We start from the raw sequence: 18,656 nt of genomic DNA on the forward strand, positions 1-18,656 counted from the left end.
CAAGTTGCTAGAGATAAGACAGATGTTTCTAAACACTTTCTGGCTGGACTGCATTGATGTTCTGTTTGTCAGCTTTTGAATGGCTTGTTGAATTAAGGAAGCACTGCTATGAGAAATCATAGTTCATGAAAACATTATTATATAATTTGCACTTACATCAGTACTGATTTTTCTGCTGCGAAACTGATCTTGAGCATCAAGATAATTTTTATTTCTTCAGTGATATATTTCTTAATCGACTTTAGTATGTTTCCCTTATGCTCTGTCTACCAAAAAAGAGAATCCAACTTCTTCTGATCTTCTGCTAACAGCTTAATACTGTTACTATATTTTGATGTCGATTACCAGTGTGAGAGTTGAATAAACTGGGATGGTATGTCCCTTTGTATGTGCAGTAAAATAAGGTGGCTATTTGCATTTTGCTTATGTTGCATAATTTGGAAAACATCACTTGTGGGGAACCAGTTCTGGAAATTGTAATGAAGCCCATGGAAGACTGAGACCTGAAAAAAGTGTACATAGGTAAAAGTTGTTTAGTGGATTCATTTACTTGAAGATAGTGAAACATGCTTAAGTGTTCTTAAAATGCTTGTGACTTTCTGCGCTTGATAATGGGTTTTATTTCCATTCTCTATGTAAGAATCTGTTCCAAGTGGAGAGAATCAAAGTGTAGCAGGAGGTGATGAAGAAGCTGTGGATGAATACCAGGAGTTAAATGCAAGAGAGGAGCAAGATATTGAAATAATGATGGAAGGTTGTGAATATGCTATTTCTAATGCTGAAGCTTTTGCAGAGAAGTTGTCAAGAGAGCTGCAAGTGCTAGATGGGGTAAACATTTCTTCTAATGTACAGTGTGTTAGCATGTTGAACTGTTTTCATTGATACTATGTAGCATTTTTTGAAAAGGTAGCTAACATGTTCTGCCAGGTATTTAAGTGTAAATGTGTATCTGTTCCTAGGCAGAGCTACATCCTGTCTATTATCATATTTTAAAGATCTTCAGCTCTACTCTTTACTTTCCAGACCTTCTGGGGTGAGTCGCAGGCTTTCAGATCAGGAGTTGAGAAGAAAAAAGGGAGGCGTTCTGCATATACCTTTCTTGAAGGCAGGGGTGCAAGGAGAGAGAGAACAGACGTTCATGTGCACGGATGTCATCTCTTACGCCTAAAATACTACTCAGTGCAATTAGGAAACTCGTTTAGTCTAATAACATCGCAGTATTTGGGTGCGTGTAACAGGTCCATATTGTTTGCTATTTTGCTTTTTAAACAATCCAGCATTCTAGGTGTCACTTAAAACTTACAGAGACACAGGGAATACAGTCTTGAGGGAACAGTCAAGAGCCTCCTCAGATTGTGAAGCTGAATGTTTCTCTTATATTTTGAACATGGCTGTTACCGTAGAGATAACTTACTGTGCAACAGACTTATGACCTTATCACCTAAACTGTTTTTTCTGGAACTAAAAATGTTGCAGTATAGTAGTGTTTATTGTTCTGTTTTTATTTTTGTGCCAATCAATACCTAATTCTAAGAACTGGAGCAGAGTTTTGGTTTTATATCTTTTCTTTATGAAATAAAGAAGGGCCACAGACTGAGGAACTGCTGTGTTCAATAACACTTTAAATAAGTACTACAAGCTGATACCGATTTGTCAGTTTCATCACAAGTTTTAGAAAGTGTTTGACAGTAATAGAGACAGAAGGAGATACTGGAATGCTTGAGATATAAAAAATCTCTTAAAATGTTGTGGCTTAATTTTCTGTACAGGCAAATATCCAGTCCATTATGGCCTCAGAGAAACAGGTGAATATTCTGATGAAGTTGCTGGATGAAGCTCTAAAGGAAGTTGACCAAATTGAGCTAAAGCTGAGCAGTTATGAAGAAATGCTTCAGAGTGTAAAAGAGCAAATGGATCAAATTTCAGAAAGCAACCACCTAATCCATCTCAGCAACACCAATAATGTGAAACTATTGTCAGAGATAGAGTTTTTAGTGGTAAGCATTTTTATTGTTTACTGTGGTTGTTCACGTCAGGTGTAAAAACTTAAAAGAGTTGCTGCTCTCTATTAATCATATTTTAAATGAACCTCATATGAGTTTGTTTTTCTGTTTTATTATTGCACTACAGTAAGTTTTTATAATGATGGAATTGTATTTACCATTCTTAGTTCAGGAGCATAGGCAACTTGCCTGTTTCTGGCTTATGGACGGTACTATCCATTGTTTTGTAGAATCACATGGATTTGGCTAAAGGGCATATAAAGGCCCTTCAGGAGGGAGATCTGACATCTTCTCGAGGCATTGAGGCTTGCACTAACGCAGCAGATGCTCTTCTGCAGTGTATGAATGTAGCTCTTCGTCCAGGTAATGTTTCTGTTAAGACTACAGTCTGACATACAGAATTTATTATGGTAGTGCCTTTGCTGTATGTGCCTTTCCAACTAGTCTCAGATTTTGTTTCTGTAGATTGAGGGAATTGTGACCTCAGGTTCTCTTCGTTCCAATATACAATATATTACTATATATTTTGTACTCTGTGAAGTTCTTTTTGCTTTTAGGACATGATATGCTTCATGCAGTGAAACAGCAACAGCAGCGGTTTAGTGACTTGCGTGAGCAGTTTGCACGGAGACTTGCGAGTCATTTGAACAGCGTATTTGTTCAGCAGGTATTACTTCTTACTATCTAATATGAAATTTTCAGTCACAAACTTCTAAAACGAAAAACAATCCACCTAGAATTGGACATGTTCTGTCGTGTAATCAGAAAATGAATGGACTGCTAGAGGTGCTTCAAGCAGAGATACTACTAAGCATACCAAACTATAGTTGCCTACAGAAGTCTCTTACATGTGAACAAACCCCACCCCTCTTCAGTGTGCGTGCTGTCTAACTTAAACACATAGTGGAATATATAAGTATTTTAATTGTAAGGCTTGATAATTGAGGAGAAAAAGCACTGACTTTTTTTAAGGGTGTCAGAGGCTGGGAACATTGGAGTTCTTGCTGTCCAAACTTCAAGGGCCATAAAAACCCCAAATATACAAAGTAAAATATCTAAACCTTGATTTTTGAGCCTTAACTTGAAATATTCAGAAATCGCTGACCTGAGACTTGTTTCCTAAAGGCTGGATGGCTTTTTTTAGCATCAGTTTTTTAATTTCTGTATTTTTTTATCTCCAATTAGTTAACTCAGACTCTCCTTCGGCTCTATAACAGGTCCCACTCTCTTTCAGTTCCAGTGAGTACATCGGGTTTGATACAAGCTTTTCTAACTAATTTTTTTGAGCTTGACTTATCTAACTAGCAGCTGCATCTTTGGCTTTACAAAAGAAATTTGTCCCTACCCATTGCAGAGCATTGGACTTATGCCCCTTCTTACTTACATTATTTTTATCAGCTCTTAAGCTTTGTTTGTCTGTTTGAGCTAACATTCCTCTGATCTGATCTCCAGAAATTGCTAAGAGACAGATTGAGATGTATGGAGGAAAAATAGGAAATTGTAATGTGTACAACTGTACAGATACAGCAAGTAAAATTGTAATATTTGTAATAATACATAATTAACACAATTAAAGTTTTTAGAAGTTTTAGTTCGGTATTGCACTGTGTGCAGAAAGTGGAATAGAGTTATGGTGGATAATTGCGTAGAAAGTTGCATTTGAGAGTACAAGCCTGGCTTTTTATGGCAAAGCTAAGAGCCTCCTACATTTTGGTCACTTTGCAGAATTCCAGTTCTACAGCGTGTTAAATTTTCTTGCTTTTAGCTTCTGTTCTTAAGAAGGTATGTTTCTCCTGTAACTTTTCATATTTTGAAAAACTGGGCACAGACCGTGTCCTGGTCTCCAAACGAGCAAGTAGAAGTTGTGTTGTGGAAGTCCTGTGTAAATGCATTCACAAAGTTTGAATGTTGGACTTGTGTATGAAAGTGGCTGTTTACAGAATGCCTTTTCTGATGTTCTGTTCTGAGGATTTTATTTAAAAAAATGCTAAAATATTATTATTACTATGTAATACTATGTTTATTAGATGAAATACTCTAGAGACTTTTCAATATTATTAAGAATGCTATTACCAATTCGCAATTTAATTTTTTTTAAATGTTTTTAAAATTCTGGTACTAATAGTGGCCTCACATTTTCTTTCATATGAACTCACCCTCTGAAAAGTTTTGGCCTGCTGTTAGCTGTGACTTATTAATCCGCAGCTAAAAAATATGTAAGGTTAAGCAGGGAGAGTTCATTAACTGGAAGAGATGAGCTTCTGCTAAGCCTTTTTGCTTGTTGTAAATAAAAGAAGTCTGCATACTTCATTTTGAGGTATGGATTCAAGTGTGAGACGTGTAACAGATTTTTGTGTTATCTAAAATGGCCTTGTTTTTTTTAGTCTGATTAACAGGATGTATCAATTTCTAAGTCCCATGTTTTTTAAAATTCTAACTGGAATAGTTTGTTACCTTTAGCATCTGAAGAGTTGCATTATTTGATTAGAATGTTTCTGTAGAAAAAATAAAGCACTCCAGAAAAAACTAAGGCAGATAAAGATTTCTCAATTAAAATGGCAAATGAAAACACAAAATCATGATGATGTCTAGGCAGTTGTTAATACGAGCAAGACATAGTGTGATTGGGAACTTGTCAGATGGAATACCAAAGTTGCATTGACATTTTGGCCTAAATATATATTATCTTGGAAGCATGAAATTGTTGGGTTTTTTTAAAAAGCTAACAAACCCAATGCTGTGATTCAAACTGCTGTTGTAAGATACTAAGGTGCTTCATCTCCTTTACATAAAAATGAGAATATTTGTTTCATATAATATTTGCTATAAGCATATAATGAATCTTAAAAGTTTTAAACAGAAATGCAACTTTGGATTGCCATTCACTGCCGTGTTTAAAAACTATTTGCAGTAACTGTTACTAGCAGTAAATGTTGTCTTTATTGTGTCCTAATTATGTTTGATTAACCTTACTGTGTGACTATAACATCTAAGATTATTTTTTGTTAGCAACCAGGTTCAGCATTCAATTAAAAGGCAACTCTGGGCCTTCTGCCTTTGAAATATGAAATAGCTTGAAGCTTTGAAACTATGAAATAGGGAATAACAAACTTGCCGTATTATTTGGTAACAGTTGGTATAAATGTATATGTAGTGAGAGGAAGTCTGTTAATTATAGAGTTTATAGGTGTACCTTCTCCATCTAATGTTTTGCAGCTGAATTGAACAGGACATAATTTAGGACAACCAGAATGCCAGAATGATTAGCATTGTGGAAAAGTTGGGTTCAAGATAAATTTATCTTGGAGAGGGGATTTGTTATCTAGTTTTACAAAGAATGTACCTACTAAGCAAAAATAAAAAGTTGTCTGTAACAAAGGGACAAGACATGAATAAAAGTGTTTGATGAAGCAATAAAAATTTGGATCACCGAGTATTTCCTAGCAGTAATGTGAACTAGGCTTTGGGCTGACTTCAGTTGAAGGAAACTGTGAAAGCCACTAGTAAATTATCTTGAACTCTAATGAACTGGAATGTTAAAATGCATGCTGTAGGGATGGTTGCACACCAGGGGATAGGAAAAAGAAACATAAATGGTTTTCTGTATCTACTTTTTATAAAAGCATATCGAAGATCTGTTGAAAACATTTACTATATGCAGCCCAGAAATACACACGGCACCGAGTCTGACCTCAGTAGCTGTGTGGCTAATAATGGCTGGATTCCAATTCCAATCTATATGTAGCAACAATTATACTTCATAAAGTTAGCTTTTTGTTGGAGTCAGACTACAAGATTGTTTCTAGAAGGGAAATTTAGATTGTGAGGATAAATAAAGTTGTCTAGGACTGGTTTCTTTGAGCCCATTTGTGTCTCGGTTTCTGTAGTTAAGAGAACAGGACTTAAAGTAAGTGCATGTTCATGCTGGATACAAAAAAGTTCTGGAACAGTTGCCCAGAGAAGCTGTGGATGTCCCATCCCTAGAAGTGTTCAAGACCAGGCTGGATGGGGCTTTGAGCAACCTGGTCTGGTGGAAGGTGTCCCTGCCCATGGCAGGGGGGTTGGAACTGGACAATGTTTAAGGTCCCTTCCAACCTAAACCATTCTATGGAGTAGTCCAGCTTTATTGAGAAGCTGGCATGTTTGCATTGTGTTGCTTAGTGAAGGTTAGTCTTTTACAAATAATGTCAAGACTTTTATCTTCTGTGAATGTATTGTGGAAGCTTTTAGGGCTTTTTAAACCAAAGACTTGAACTGCTAAGTACCCAATACAATAGAGAAGGGTGAACCAAAGTTCCTTTAGTTTTGACTCTGTGATCTGAACTGGCTTCTGTTCCAACTGAAAAGACATGCAAAGGCATTTTTTAAACTGTATAAATTATATTCTGCCAACTTGTCATATCCAAGATGGAACTGTCCAGGAATGCTTCCTCTGTCAAGGACTGACATTGACTTACGTGCATAAACCACCTGCATGTTATGCTACAGGAACTGGAGACCAATTAGGACAATCTTTGTGTGCTGCCATGGCACAAACTATACTTAAGATCGAGTTCTGTTGCTGTACTTACTGCAAGCCTGGTAAAAGCCTGGTAAAAAAGACTTTACAGAAAATATTAAAGCCACTTCAAAATTAAGTCCCATCCTCCCCTCTGTTAAGCCAGGGCTAATGGTTGTGTGTTCTGTTACGTGGCTGAACTGTGGTGTTACCTTGCTTCCTGAATTGCCTAGGAAGCTTGTGGTTTCAAGCAAGTGAAAACTTACGAAAGCTAAGTCATATGTTGTTCAAGCAATATGATATGATGTTCACTTAAAAGGATAGTGTGTTTTTTCAGGAGATAAGCCAGAGAAAAGGAGGAGCATGAAATTAGTAGCTTGCTGTTAAATGGATTGGTTTATGCTGCATGTTGTAAACTGTTTAGTAAATGTTTACTGAAAGTGTGTGTTTACGTTTGTGAGGAGGGAGAGAATGTGTGTGAACTGATGTTTTTAAGATGGCCAAGGCTTGGCCAAAGTGGACTGAAGTAGGTTGAATTGGAACAGACTTGGAGGCACAGCATGAAGTTCATCACTAACACCCAGGCTGCCTGTTGACTGGGGACTTGAAATGTCTTAAGGTACATGGGAACAACATCCTTCAAAAGAAGCAACTACGGATTTTTTTGTTTTGTATAGAGGAATAGTTGAATAATATCTTAGAATTTTTCAGAAACAATTGAACATATTATTAAATCTTCACTCAGATGTACCTTACATTCTTGTGCAAAAAATGCCAAATTGACACACTGTAAAGGCAAGGTGGTAGACAACAAGAGCTTTACAGCAAACAAGCTTCCTAAGATGCATTACCTGCCACAACTGCAATATCTCAGTGTCCCTGTTATGTTAGGTGTCTTTTCAGTCTGTGTCTCTAGACATTGTTTCTATGCAAGGTATTTCGATGCTTTTCTATTTGTCTGAATGGGGTGCTGTCTTAATCTTAAATTTTGCAGGAAACTTCTAGTACATCTGTATAGTGCTTTCAGATTTACTTTAATACTTTCTCTTATCAAGGGTCATGATCAGAGTTCTACTCTTGCCCAGCACTCTGTTGAACTGACATTACCCAATCACCATCCATTTCACAGAGATTTACTTCGATATGCTAAATTGATGGAATGGCTCAAGAACACAGATTATGGAAAATACGAAGGGCTAACAAAGGTGTGTGAAGTGCTCAAATGATGATAGAGAATGTACATAATATACTGGTTTTGAGAGTCGAAATAATGGCCTGTGTGTATGTGCCTGTCCTTTTAATATTCCTTTATATTAAATTTAATTCACTTCTCCTCTTTTCTTGTTCTTCTTTGGAATAGGAAACTTCATATTTTTGGTATTTGTTGTATCCTGGGGTTTTTTTTCCCCTCCCAAGATTCTGTGTCTATGTTCTGAAGTATCATAGGATATTAATGTTAATATTTATGTTTAAAAAGTTTGCTATTTTACAGTCTAGTAAGAAAAATAATTAAGCTGGCTTTCATGTTGATGTACTTATTGTCTGTGTGACACTTATTTCAACAGACCTTCATTTCACTTGGGAATATCAAAAACCATCAATGTCTTTTGTAAATTAGATTAAATAGAAACATATTGGCTTTGTATATATGTAACTTAATTACCTTGTTTAGAACTGGCATGGAGTGGAAAAAAAGTACTACAGAAGTATAGAAAATGTTTACCTAGAAGTCAAGGGAGAGTTAGTCCTTACAGAAAAAGTCTTTCTTTAATAAAGTACTGTCATTCTTAAAACCTCAGACATGGAAGATTTAAATTAGACTCTTAAAATGGCTTAGAAGTAGTTGTTCTTTGGCCTTCAATGTAAGGCAAATAGTCAGTGAATGGCTAACATCTTCGTGATCCTCTGATAAATCGAGACACATATTTATGTATTATGTGTGCTAAGTAACAAAATTCTGAAGAACATAGGGAAGTTTTTGGTGATCTTTGTCAATGATTATCCTTATAACCTTTGTACTAAAAAAATCTAAAGAAACCACATAATCTTCAAACTTATTTCATTCAATCACGAACTTATTATTGTGCCTCTTTAAAATTTGAGCTTATTTTTGGCGGTGTTACAAACACATTATTTTGGGATTGATTGAATCTTACAGTAAAAGGAGGTCACATATTCAGGAAGATGCTTAGCAATGGCATCCTATTTGCTTTTTTTGGGGCATAGTAAGAGACTGGTAAAAGAAGCTACAGAGAATGGTGCTGAATTCTCTCCATTCTACTCTTGAATTGAAATTCTGTGATAGTTTACCACTAGTAATCATATTTGTATGTACCATATTGCATTTCTCTCCTTACAGAGAAGGAAGTAGCAGTTTCTGACTGATGCTCAATGAACTCTCTAGGAAAATGAATATAAACTTCTTAAATATCGTTAATATATTTATAGTCCAAAACAGTTTGTTATTTAGTATAACTTACATACTTTCTAAAAAACTATTTACCTGTAATAGAACAAAGTTAATATGTACACCTGTTTACTAACTTTATATTTTTCTTTTAAGAATTATATGGATTATTTATCACGGCTATATGAAAGGGAAATAAAAGATTTCTTTGAAGTTGCCAAGATCAAGATGACAGGCACAACCAGAGAAGGAAAAAAGTTTGGTAAGCTTCCAGGAGGCGCATATCTTGCTTTGAATCTTATTATTTGTTTATAGAATACTCATTACAACACTTAGGGCAAATTTTTTAATGGTGTAGAATTGTTGAGTTCTGGTAAGGTAGAAGTTGGATGAAAAATATGATTGGTAAAACTTCTGATTTCCACAAGGCAAAAGTAGCACAACTGAAATCTTGTGAAATTGGTCAAGACAGAAGGATAAAATACGGTATTTCCAAGATTTCTCAGATTTTCACTTTTTAACAAACAAAAATATTTTATTACTTAAACATTTTTATTACTGGAACAGATTTGAAAAATCAGCTCATAATTAAAGAAAGTTTGGGCAGCATGCGTGTGTTCCTTCTGCTACTATTTCTGCTTTTGATAAGTTTTGGGTGGATTTTGAAGAACCTAGTTTTAATAATTCTGCCTAAGGAAACATGTATTTCATTGTGTTTTCAGTGGGATTTACCTATGTAGTCCGAGACTAGAAATCGTACTATGTTAGCTTGTAGGTTTTTCTGTTTAAGGGAGTATGTATTCCTGCTAGGATTAAATACTCTTGTGTGAGTATGGAAGTGAAGCTTTTTAAAAAATAACCTGAATACTTAGAAAGCAACAGTGTTATAGGTATATTTATATATTGGCTATTCTACATTTTAAAATGCATTGTTTCAAAACTTCTTCAAAAATATTTGTATTTGCCACAGTTCACCAGTTTCCAAATTGTAAATTCAGAAATTACTTGCAGCTTTAACTAGTAAGTTCTGTCAAACGGATTTTGGGTCCTGAACTTATGCTTTGAAGGTTGATGGTAGAGAACAGAAAAAAGTAACGAAAGGAAGAAAGCATGAGAGTGGTGAGGCTTGGTTGAGGGAGGGGGAAACTGGAAAGATAAGTCTTGGCAAGTTGTTGGACATGGAGAGCAAGTGGTGTCATCATGTGGTGTTGTCAGAACAGTAAAATTCATAAATCCTGAAAAGCTATCTCATTGCAAGAAAAAACCCACTTTATCCTAATAGAAATTGATTTCTAAAGCATTCTAAACACTTTATTATCTTGGCACTTCTTTTGTGATTGGCATTTGTGAAGAGACAGTTTTTGTAGCAATTTCCTAGCTTCTGTAAATGTTACGGAGTGATCAAGCATTTTGGAGAAAGAGGTCCTTCAATTCACCAGCATTAAGAGCTGCACCTTGAGAAGGCTTCTGTGGTGTATTTGTAAAAATGTATTTATTTTGTAAGAGCTTATAACACTGTGTATTTTCAAAGGCTTCTATGTTGAAGGTAGTGGTTGTTCTATTACTAGTTGCACGTTAATTCAAAATCCATTGGTTCTTAATAGTAAACTTATTTAAGGAATAGTGTAGGTGCATAATGCTGCAGTTGTACTTGGACATAAAGATGACCTGTTTCCAAGCTGTGTTGGTGTGTGTTCTTGCCTTTTTTTTGTGCTTTGGGAATAGCACTGCTATTTGAATGCCTCAAACGCAGGGGGGATGCTGGGAGAATTCTGGCATTCTGTGCAAGTGCAAGGTTCTTTGTCTGCATTTTTATGGCAAAAAAAAATCTGGGTCGTCAGCATTCACACTTGTCTTAAGTAGTCTTTTTTTTTTTTTTCCCCCTTCTTTTCTGATGAAGCCAAGACTTTGATACTTAAATACCATAAAATCAATGTGGGAAAGAGGGCTACTACTGTCATATGTTTCTATGACGGGGCTTCTGAAAAGCCACTTTGGCTCCCCTGATTGTTCAGGGCCTGGTCTTTGCCTGTAGTTCTTCACATTCTGCAATACAGTCCTTTGCCTTTGTAAATTGAGGACAATGAAGAAGTGGGACTAATGCATGACAGATGCATATGCTGACTATATCAGGCCTAAACATTTTATTCAAAACCTGCCAAAACCCCCAAGGTCTAAAAACTAGGCTGGAATTAAAAATTTGCATTTGACATTATAATTGTCAGTAGTGTTGCCTACTTGAGAACATCTGGTATTTAAGACATGTTTGTGGCATTTAAAAGTATTTACTCATTTTCTATTACAATAGGTTCTGCTTGCCTGCTCCATTTTGAGGGGCTTGTAGCATCCATCCTCATCAAGATCTTTTTAATACCACATACTGCTTTTAGTGTATGTATGCAAATGCCTTTTACTGGTTAGGGATTCTCTGTTTACTACAAATGCCCATTTACTCTAAATTGCATACTGAAGTCCACTTGAGGAAACTGTTTTATTCTGCAAAGAAACAGGAAAAATGAAAAAAAACCTCATAAATTTTTTTACCCTATGTTTGTTGTTTTCATCCTCTCTGAATTTGTAGTCATAAATTTTTGTGCAACATGAATACAAAAGATGTATTCTCTATGTAAACATCCTGATTTGCAAACAACAGAAAAGTTTAGCCAGTCTTACTGTCAATATGAATGGTTTTGCAGTATTGGCGTGTGTTTTCTAAATTGAAAAGGTGGACAATATCTATGACTCAGTACAAAATTACAGAAGTACATTTTAATTTCTTCATGTCTATTATTATGATGATTGATCATGGAAACTGAGTCTTTTGCAGTATTAACTCTGACAAATAAAACCCTAATTTAATGGACTCCTCAGTTTGGGAGAATGTAAATATGTGTTACCAAAAATGTTTTTTGAACACACTATATAAGACAAAGTAAAGTTTAATACCTAGAAACTTACTCTGTTTTCCATGTAGCTTAGACACTGAACTTCTAGAATAGTACCTCTCCAACTAAATGTGTTTGCAATGTAGTTACTTGCTGCTTATAGTTCTCCGCATGTTTCTTTCCAGTTAGAGCTTAACTTGCATCTTGTGCATGGTTTGTGCAAACTGCATTTTAACTTGTCTTTGTCTTTGATGCTTGCAACCTAATCCATCCCAGCTACACTGCCTCGAAAAGAAAGTGCTGTCAAACAGGAAACTGAGAGTGAGTATAACTAGTTGCATTAGTTGGTATTGTCAATGCATGTGTGTCAATGTAAAGATGTAGTGCTGCATCATGGAAAAATGTACCTAACAATGAAGGACAGAACTCCGTTCAGAGTGAAATAAGCATTAGCAGAACCATTGTTTTTGCAAAGCAAAAATGAAGCACAGCTAAAATGGTCCAACATAAAAGTTGAGAAGGTTTGCAGGTAAAGGCAACATCTTCTGGTTTTTCCCATGCTACTAGTTGATATTAAAAATATGTTTGTGTCTGAGAGCTTGTTGTAGTTTTCCAACTCTTCTAGTAGGTTGAGGTAACAACTTTTATTAGATCCGTATACTTTGTCTTGTGTCCCTAGACTAGATACCAACAAAGCAGCTAAAAGCAGTCCTGCAAATTTCATTTAAGTTTGTCATTGAGGTGTGAGAACTTTATGTGGGGGGTCAAATACTGATGATTTCTTGGTCTTGTTTTGTTACTAGCTTTCTCCGTACTGTTCTAATGCTTCTGAAAATTTGGGAAAAAATAAAAAGATATGCTCCTCACCTAGGAGAAGGCCCCACAATATCAGGAAGAAATGTCTGAATGTGAATTATGATCACAGTGGGGGGAAGCGTTAGCAGTAGAGTTGCTGTGGGGCTGTAGATCCAGCAATATAGCTGGAGCAAACTATGTAGACAAAAGGATGTTAACAGTGGAAAGATCAAGTTCAAGATGAAAAAGTGCGTCTGTGTATATAAAGCTTTTTAATTTTTGCCCTTTTGTGGATTAAGTTTTTTGCTTGTGGCAGCCTTGGCCCAAAGTACATTCACAAAGATCATAACTGGTCTTTGCTTCTGAGTATTTAAGGAGAGTATCTATCACAGTGTTCCTGTATTTCATGGTTTTGTTCCTTTTATATCTTTTCCCCCTACTTTAAAGGGCTTATATAGCTACATTGTACTTGAAACTTGCTGGAGTATTTCAGTTACCTTGTAATGAGAAAAGAATGCGTTTATAGCAAAAGCATTTGCAGATTAGACAAAAAATGAGTTGTGTGATCTCAGTATAGGACTACTAGCAACTCTTGATCTCATATATTCTGTAAGGAACCTGTTCTTGAGTATTTTATTCTGCCTTTGCTTCCCTCCTTCATAGTGTCTTTTATTTCACAGGTCTTCATGGAAGTTCTGGAAAATTGACTGGGTCTACTTCTAGCCTAAATAAACTCTCTGTTCAGAGTTCAGGAAACCGTAGGTCTCAGTCATCCTCGCTGTTGGATATGGGAAACATGTCTGCCTCTGACCTTGATGTAGCTGATAGAACAAAATTTGATAAGGTAAAGCCAAAATGTTGCATAGGATTCCTGCTTAGTTTTGTATGAGAAGCGTCTTACATGTCCTTCTTGTATAGTTCAAAAATCTATACTGTTTAAATCTTAACACATGCCAGTGTCAAATTCTGTATGCACCTAATAAAGACAGCTTCAAAGAAATACATAGATCAGAGTAGTATTCTCTGATTCTAAGATTCCCCTTAGTTCCTTTATATGTTGAGTGTGATCTTTAAAGAACATCAATCAAAAAATGATCTATTAAGTTTAAGCCCAGTATGCTTTTTTAAGCAAATAGGAATTGAATAGATAGATTCTTCAGCTGTTTTTATTTTTCTCAATACAAACGTTCACGTGTTGTGTTGCATTTTGCCAGTATGTAAGCAAAATGAAAGATAAGAAAGCATAATCTTCTCTTAGCTAGGACTTGAGCGTGACCCTAAAATTTACTTATACTGGTTTCACATCCAGGTTACCATCAGTTTTCAGCTTTAACCAATGGCACTAAAGTTATTGGAATGTCCTCAACATCTTTTTAAAAACCTGCTGTCCTCAGCATCTGGTGGCTTGGTTTTTTTACTGTGGAGGGAGAAGGTGCTGTTACCACAGTGAGCGATAAAAGTAATTTTCCTGTTCTCTATTGAATTATTTGATGAAGATGAGTATTTTTCTTCTGACTTCTTCAAATCCTTGCTCAGTCTTTTTCTGGGAGGAAATATTGTGTGCCTGAAACCATATTAAGTTATTACACACCTGTAGCGGCAACTTGTCTAGAATTAAAGTGATAGCTTTTAAAAACAAATTTATACAAGTATTGTGCTAAATTTTTCAATTTGTTCTTTTATCTCACACCCACTGGGGACATATGAGTGTAACTAATATATACAGAGTTGTAAGCTATTGAGCTGCCTTAGTAGGTTTTTTTCAATTTTGTTTTCCTATGGGAATTTTCCATAGTGTGGATTTACTATATGGCGCGTATATTAGTCCTTAAATACTTGCGGAGAAAATTCTGTGTTGTGTGAAGATTACAGATTAGAAGTATGTGTAACACCTGACTTACAATTTCAGTAGTTTTTATTACTAAAAGTACATTATTTTAATGAATTATTGGGAAAACAGTGTTTCATTTTAGATTAAATCTAAAAATCATTATGAATACTTCTATTTCAGTACAAAGCCTGCTGCTGGTTACTCTAGCAGCTATGTAGAAGCTTTTTGTGCAGAGCAGGTAAACTGTGTATGTAGAGGATAACAGGTTTTCTTCCCTGAGGTGCTTAATTTTGTCGCCTTCCTCTCAGCAATCCAGGCAGAGAAGAGGGTGGCAGAACCCATGACTTCCTATCACAATGCATATGTTTTCACTATAGCACTGAGGTCCTTCCTCAGACTGTGACTAGAAAACTTCTAGTTGTGGAAAACCACAGATTTTTCTTTTTGTCCCCCAGTGTTACATGGATGAGAAGGGACTATGTTAAAGATGCAGCTGTCACTTCAAAAGATACAAGTACAAGCTGTTTCCATTTCTATTAAATAGAAATAAGCCTTTTAAAGCTTATTGAAGATAGAAAATATAACATCCTATGCAACAAACAATTAACATTAGTATTTACTAACTGTTCATAGTATTTGGTGTGTTGATAAAATATTTGGCTTTCTTTAGATTTTCGAGCAAGTATTAAGTGAACTGGAGCCTCTGTGTCTGGCAGAACAGGACTTCATTAGTAAATTTTTCAAACTACAGCAGCATCAGAGCATCTCGGGAACAGCGGTATGACTTTATTCTCTCACTGAAGTAAAAAGTACTGAATAGGGCCTCATAAGAGACCTGTTTGAAAGACAACTTCTGAATTTATCTGGAAGTTATGTGGTCCAGGTGATCAATTAGTTTTTCTCCATGAGCTGGCAGAATCTTTATTTTTGGTTGACCAATACAAAAACTATTAAATAAGAACTGACACGCTGCTTTTGCCATGGCTTTGTTTCCACATATGATCGCAATGAATTCTTCATCATGCTACCCAGGAAAGCAATGGAGACTAATTGTCAATAGCATTGTATTTGGTGGAACATGACCAGAAAACTACTAGAACCTCACAAACCACTGTATTTGCAGCTTTGGGGAGCGGGTGAAGCTTACCGTTATTGTTTTGTCAAATATACTTATCACTTTGATATAGAACTGGAGAGAAGCTTTCAGCTTCCTTTATATACATTTGTTGTTCTTACAGAGTGAAGTGGAGGAAATGGATGGAGGAGCTTTAGTTCGTTCATACACTTCTGGTGTTCCACAAACAATATCATCTGAGTATGTGCTGCTGTTGTTTGTTACTGATTCTTAAGCCTACATGTGAATTTATTTGGCATATAAAACTATTTTCTCTATAATCAGAAATTGTTCTCTTTTAGTGAAAGTGAATAGTGAACTCTTCATTTGTACCTAAACACTGAATGTATTAGTAAATATAAAAACTTCTGTAGATAGGTTGGATGTTTTTGTCTATAGTAGTATAAAAAAGATGCTTAATTCTCTAATAGTTGTCAAAGTGAAACTAGCCACTGTAGTATATAAAATATGTGTTGGAAAATACGTTTAGCAAAGTTCTGAATTTGACTGCGTGGTAGCCTCCACGCAGGAAATGCTTTTTGGAATAGTTTATATCTGTAACTATTGTTTTGGTTTTTTGTTTGTTGTTTTTTTACTGTGTGGCACTGGCGTTTCTTCCCTTAGTAGCAGTCTGAAATAAGTGAGACTTGCTGAATGCAAATGAGACTACTATAGCAAATAAATGTATCCTAGAAATGTTATCAAAGAGTGTGTAAAATAGCCTGGTAAACTGTCAAGAGTAATATTTTTATCTTATGCCTTTTTAATAGGAAGGACATGATCCGACAAATGATGACAAAAATATTTCGTTGTATTGAACCTGAGCTGAATAATCTTATAGCGCTGGGGGACAAGATTGATAGCTTTAATTCGCTTTATATGTTAGTTAAGATGAGCCATCATGTATGGACAGCACAAAATGTGGACCCAGCTTCCTTTCTCAGCACGACGCTTGGAAATGTTTTGGTGACTGTCAAAAGGAACTTTGATAAATGCATTGTAAGTTCTGCAGTTATTCTGATTAAGCTAACTATAATATTATAGGAAGCCCACTCCTGCCAAGTCTGATTTTGCATTTCTTTATAGTTGATTTTTTTTGCTTTTAATTGGAAGTGAAAATGAGTAACGGTATTGTTCCCAAAGGCCAAGCTTTCAAAAAAGATAAACAATTTGGTGGTTGTTTCTTCTTCCTCTCCAGTTTTCTTCAATAATTAGCTATTTGTAACAAATATGGCCACGCATTCACTGATATAAGCTAGCTGACATTTTAGTTGTTTGTTTAAACTTGTACTTTCATGGAGAGTACTGAAGTCAGTTAAGTAAACTGTAGCTCTCTGCGTTTTTTACTTAACAAAATAAAACCTCATGGACTTACAATGTTTTGCTTTTCCCCTTTGACCATAATGTGCCAAATAGACAGACACCTCTTCCATGTGTTCGGTTATTTCTATCTTACCTCTAACAAAAACTTGGTTTAGATAAAATGGCAAGTATTTGTATCTTACCTCTAAGAAAAAATTGGTTTAGATAAAATGGCAAATCTTTTGGCAGCAGCAGAGGCAGCTTCTACTGCCAGAAACTTCCTTTTGCTAATACAGTATGACCAGTATATGAAATATGGCAGATTCAGTGAAAACATAGTTGCTGGTATAATTTTCTTTTTATTGTCATAAATGTGATTTGGCTCTAGGCCAACATAAGAAGACTGACCATTCTTGGTCAGTTTAATGCTTAAAATATTTTGAAACTGATTTTTTTTTTCCAATTATACTCGGAAATAAAATGACAGTAGAAGATTAAAGAAACTTCCTTCAGCAAAAGGAATTGCTAGCTTGACTGAATCAGAAAAGTGAAGTCCCTTGTTAGATTATACAATTAAAATTGTTAATTGTCTCTGGTAAATAAGTTTCGGGTCTCTTTCTTGGTGTTTTTTTTTTAATAGTAAGTAAACAAAAGCAGAATAAAAGCTGTAAGCTTTTACTTGCCCGTCTTCCTTTTTTCTTTCCAGTTATTTTATTTCTTAAGTTTTTGAGGGCAAAAAGGGAGGAAGACTAAGTAGGCTTACTAGTGGAAAGGTAAAATTATTTCCATGTTTGAATAAATGTCAATTTTTCAGTATGTTTGTGTGTTCTTTTACTAGTTGTTACATGGTCTGGAGTCATATATTAGAGGCTAACATCTGTTCTTGTTTCAAATTTAAGAGTAATCAAATGAAGCAGATGGATGAAGTAAAAATCTCCAAGAAGAGTAAAGTTGGGATCCTTCCATTTGTTGCTGAATTTGAAGAGTTTGCAGCACTTGCTGAATCAATTTTCAAAAATGCAGAACGACGAGGAGATCTTGATAAAGCCTACATAAAACTTATTAGAGCTGTTTTTGTCAGTGGTGGGTCTTCTGAGGTTGTCACAGTTACTAAAATGATTGTTTCCTCCTATTTATATATAATTTTGCTCCGAGCAACAGTTTTTCTATGATTTTAAGACTCTATTGCAAGCCCTGTGACCAATATTGTGCTGAAATTGTGTTATCTCCGTTATCAGTAGGAGAGCAAGTATAGACCTTTTGATTGTAATACACTTTTTAAGAGCAAACGGTAGGTATTTCCCTTTGTACATATCTGTAAAGTAACTTTCAGTTATGACCAAGGGAAGTAGTTAAGACTCTGGAGGGAGAGATGTGATGGCAGCAACACAACAAGCTCAGTCTGAAGTGGTTTCCTGTCTTTTCTCCCCCAGTCTATCTTAAATTAGGAGATGAATCGATATGGGGATCCCTGGCATTTGGCTCTAATACTGTTCATCCTCACAGCCTTGTCTAAAGTAAATCACTTGAGTTCTGGTTATGAATTTGAACCTTTCTTGGCAGATCAGGTCCTTTGTGTCCTAGTCTGACACAGCAGAATGTTTCTCTAGTCCTCCTTATTTTCCCAGGTATGGTCGGGAAAAACAGCAGCAACCCCTTTGTTCTACTGGTTTTATTTAACATTTAACAAAAAAAAGGTGGGAGGAAGATATGCAAGCCAATGAACTCTGGAAAAATTGTCCTTCCCTTTTAAAATGAGGAGGACACAGATGGATGGACCTCTCCATGCTGATTTACCTGCAAACTTTCAAACAACTCCAC

At 35.6% G+C, this 18,656-nt stretch overlaps 1 protein-coding gene across 5 annotated transcripts in view; it reads left to right on the forward strand.

The window, feature by feature from the left end:
• Nucleotides 1-18,656, forward strand: part of EXOC1 (exocyst complex component 1) — a 30,234-nt gene that overhangs the window by 6,806 nt on the left and 4,772 nt on the right. For 2 of the 5 annotated variants that reach the window (XM_055700973.1, XM_014286983.3), the window contains exons 5-17: nt 641-828; nt 1,770-1,997; nt 2,234-2,366; nt 2,561-2,670; nt 3,189-3,242; nt 7,557-7,706; nt 9,065-9,170; nt 12,070-12,114; nt 13,269-13,432; nt 15,090-15,197; nt 15,658-15,734; nt 16,304-16,532; nt 17,735-17,918. In XM_055700973.1, coding sequence (XP_055556948.1) covers nt 641-828; nt 1,770-1,997; nt 2,234-2,366; nt 2,561-2,670; nt 3,189-3,242; nt 7,557-7,706; nt 9,065-9,170; nt 12,070-12,114; nt 13,269-13,432; nt 15,090-15,197; nt 15,658-15,734; nt 16,304-16,532; nt 17,735-17,918 — 1,776 coding nt within the window. The remainder of the gene's footprint in view (nt 1-640; nt 829-1,769; nt 1,998-2,233; nt 2,367-2,560; nt 2,671-3,188; nt 3,243-7,556; nt 7,707-9,064; nt 9,171-12,069; nt 12,115-13,268; nt 13,433-15,089; nt 15,198-15,657; nt 15,735-16,303; nt 16,533-17,734; nt 17,919-18,656) is intronic. The other 3 variants (XM_055700974.1, XM_055700975.1, XM_055700976.1) reach the window with 3 other exon arrangements.

This window comes from Falco cherrug, chromosome 1 (assembly GCF_023634085.1).
Source record: "Falco cherrug isolate bFalChe1 chromosome 1, bFalChe1.pri, whole genome shotgun sequence".
In the NCBI taxonomy this organism is placed as follows: domain Eukaryota; kingdom Metazoa; phylum Chordata; class Aves; order Falconiformes; family Falconidae; genus Falco; species Falco cherrug.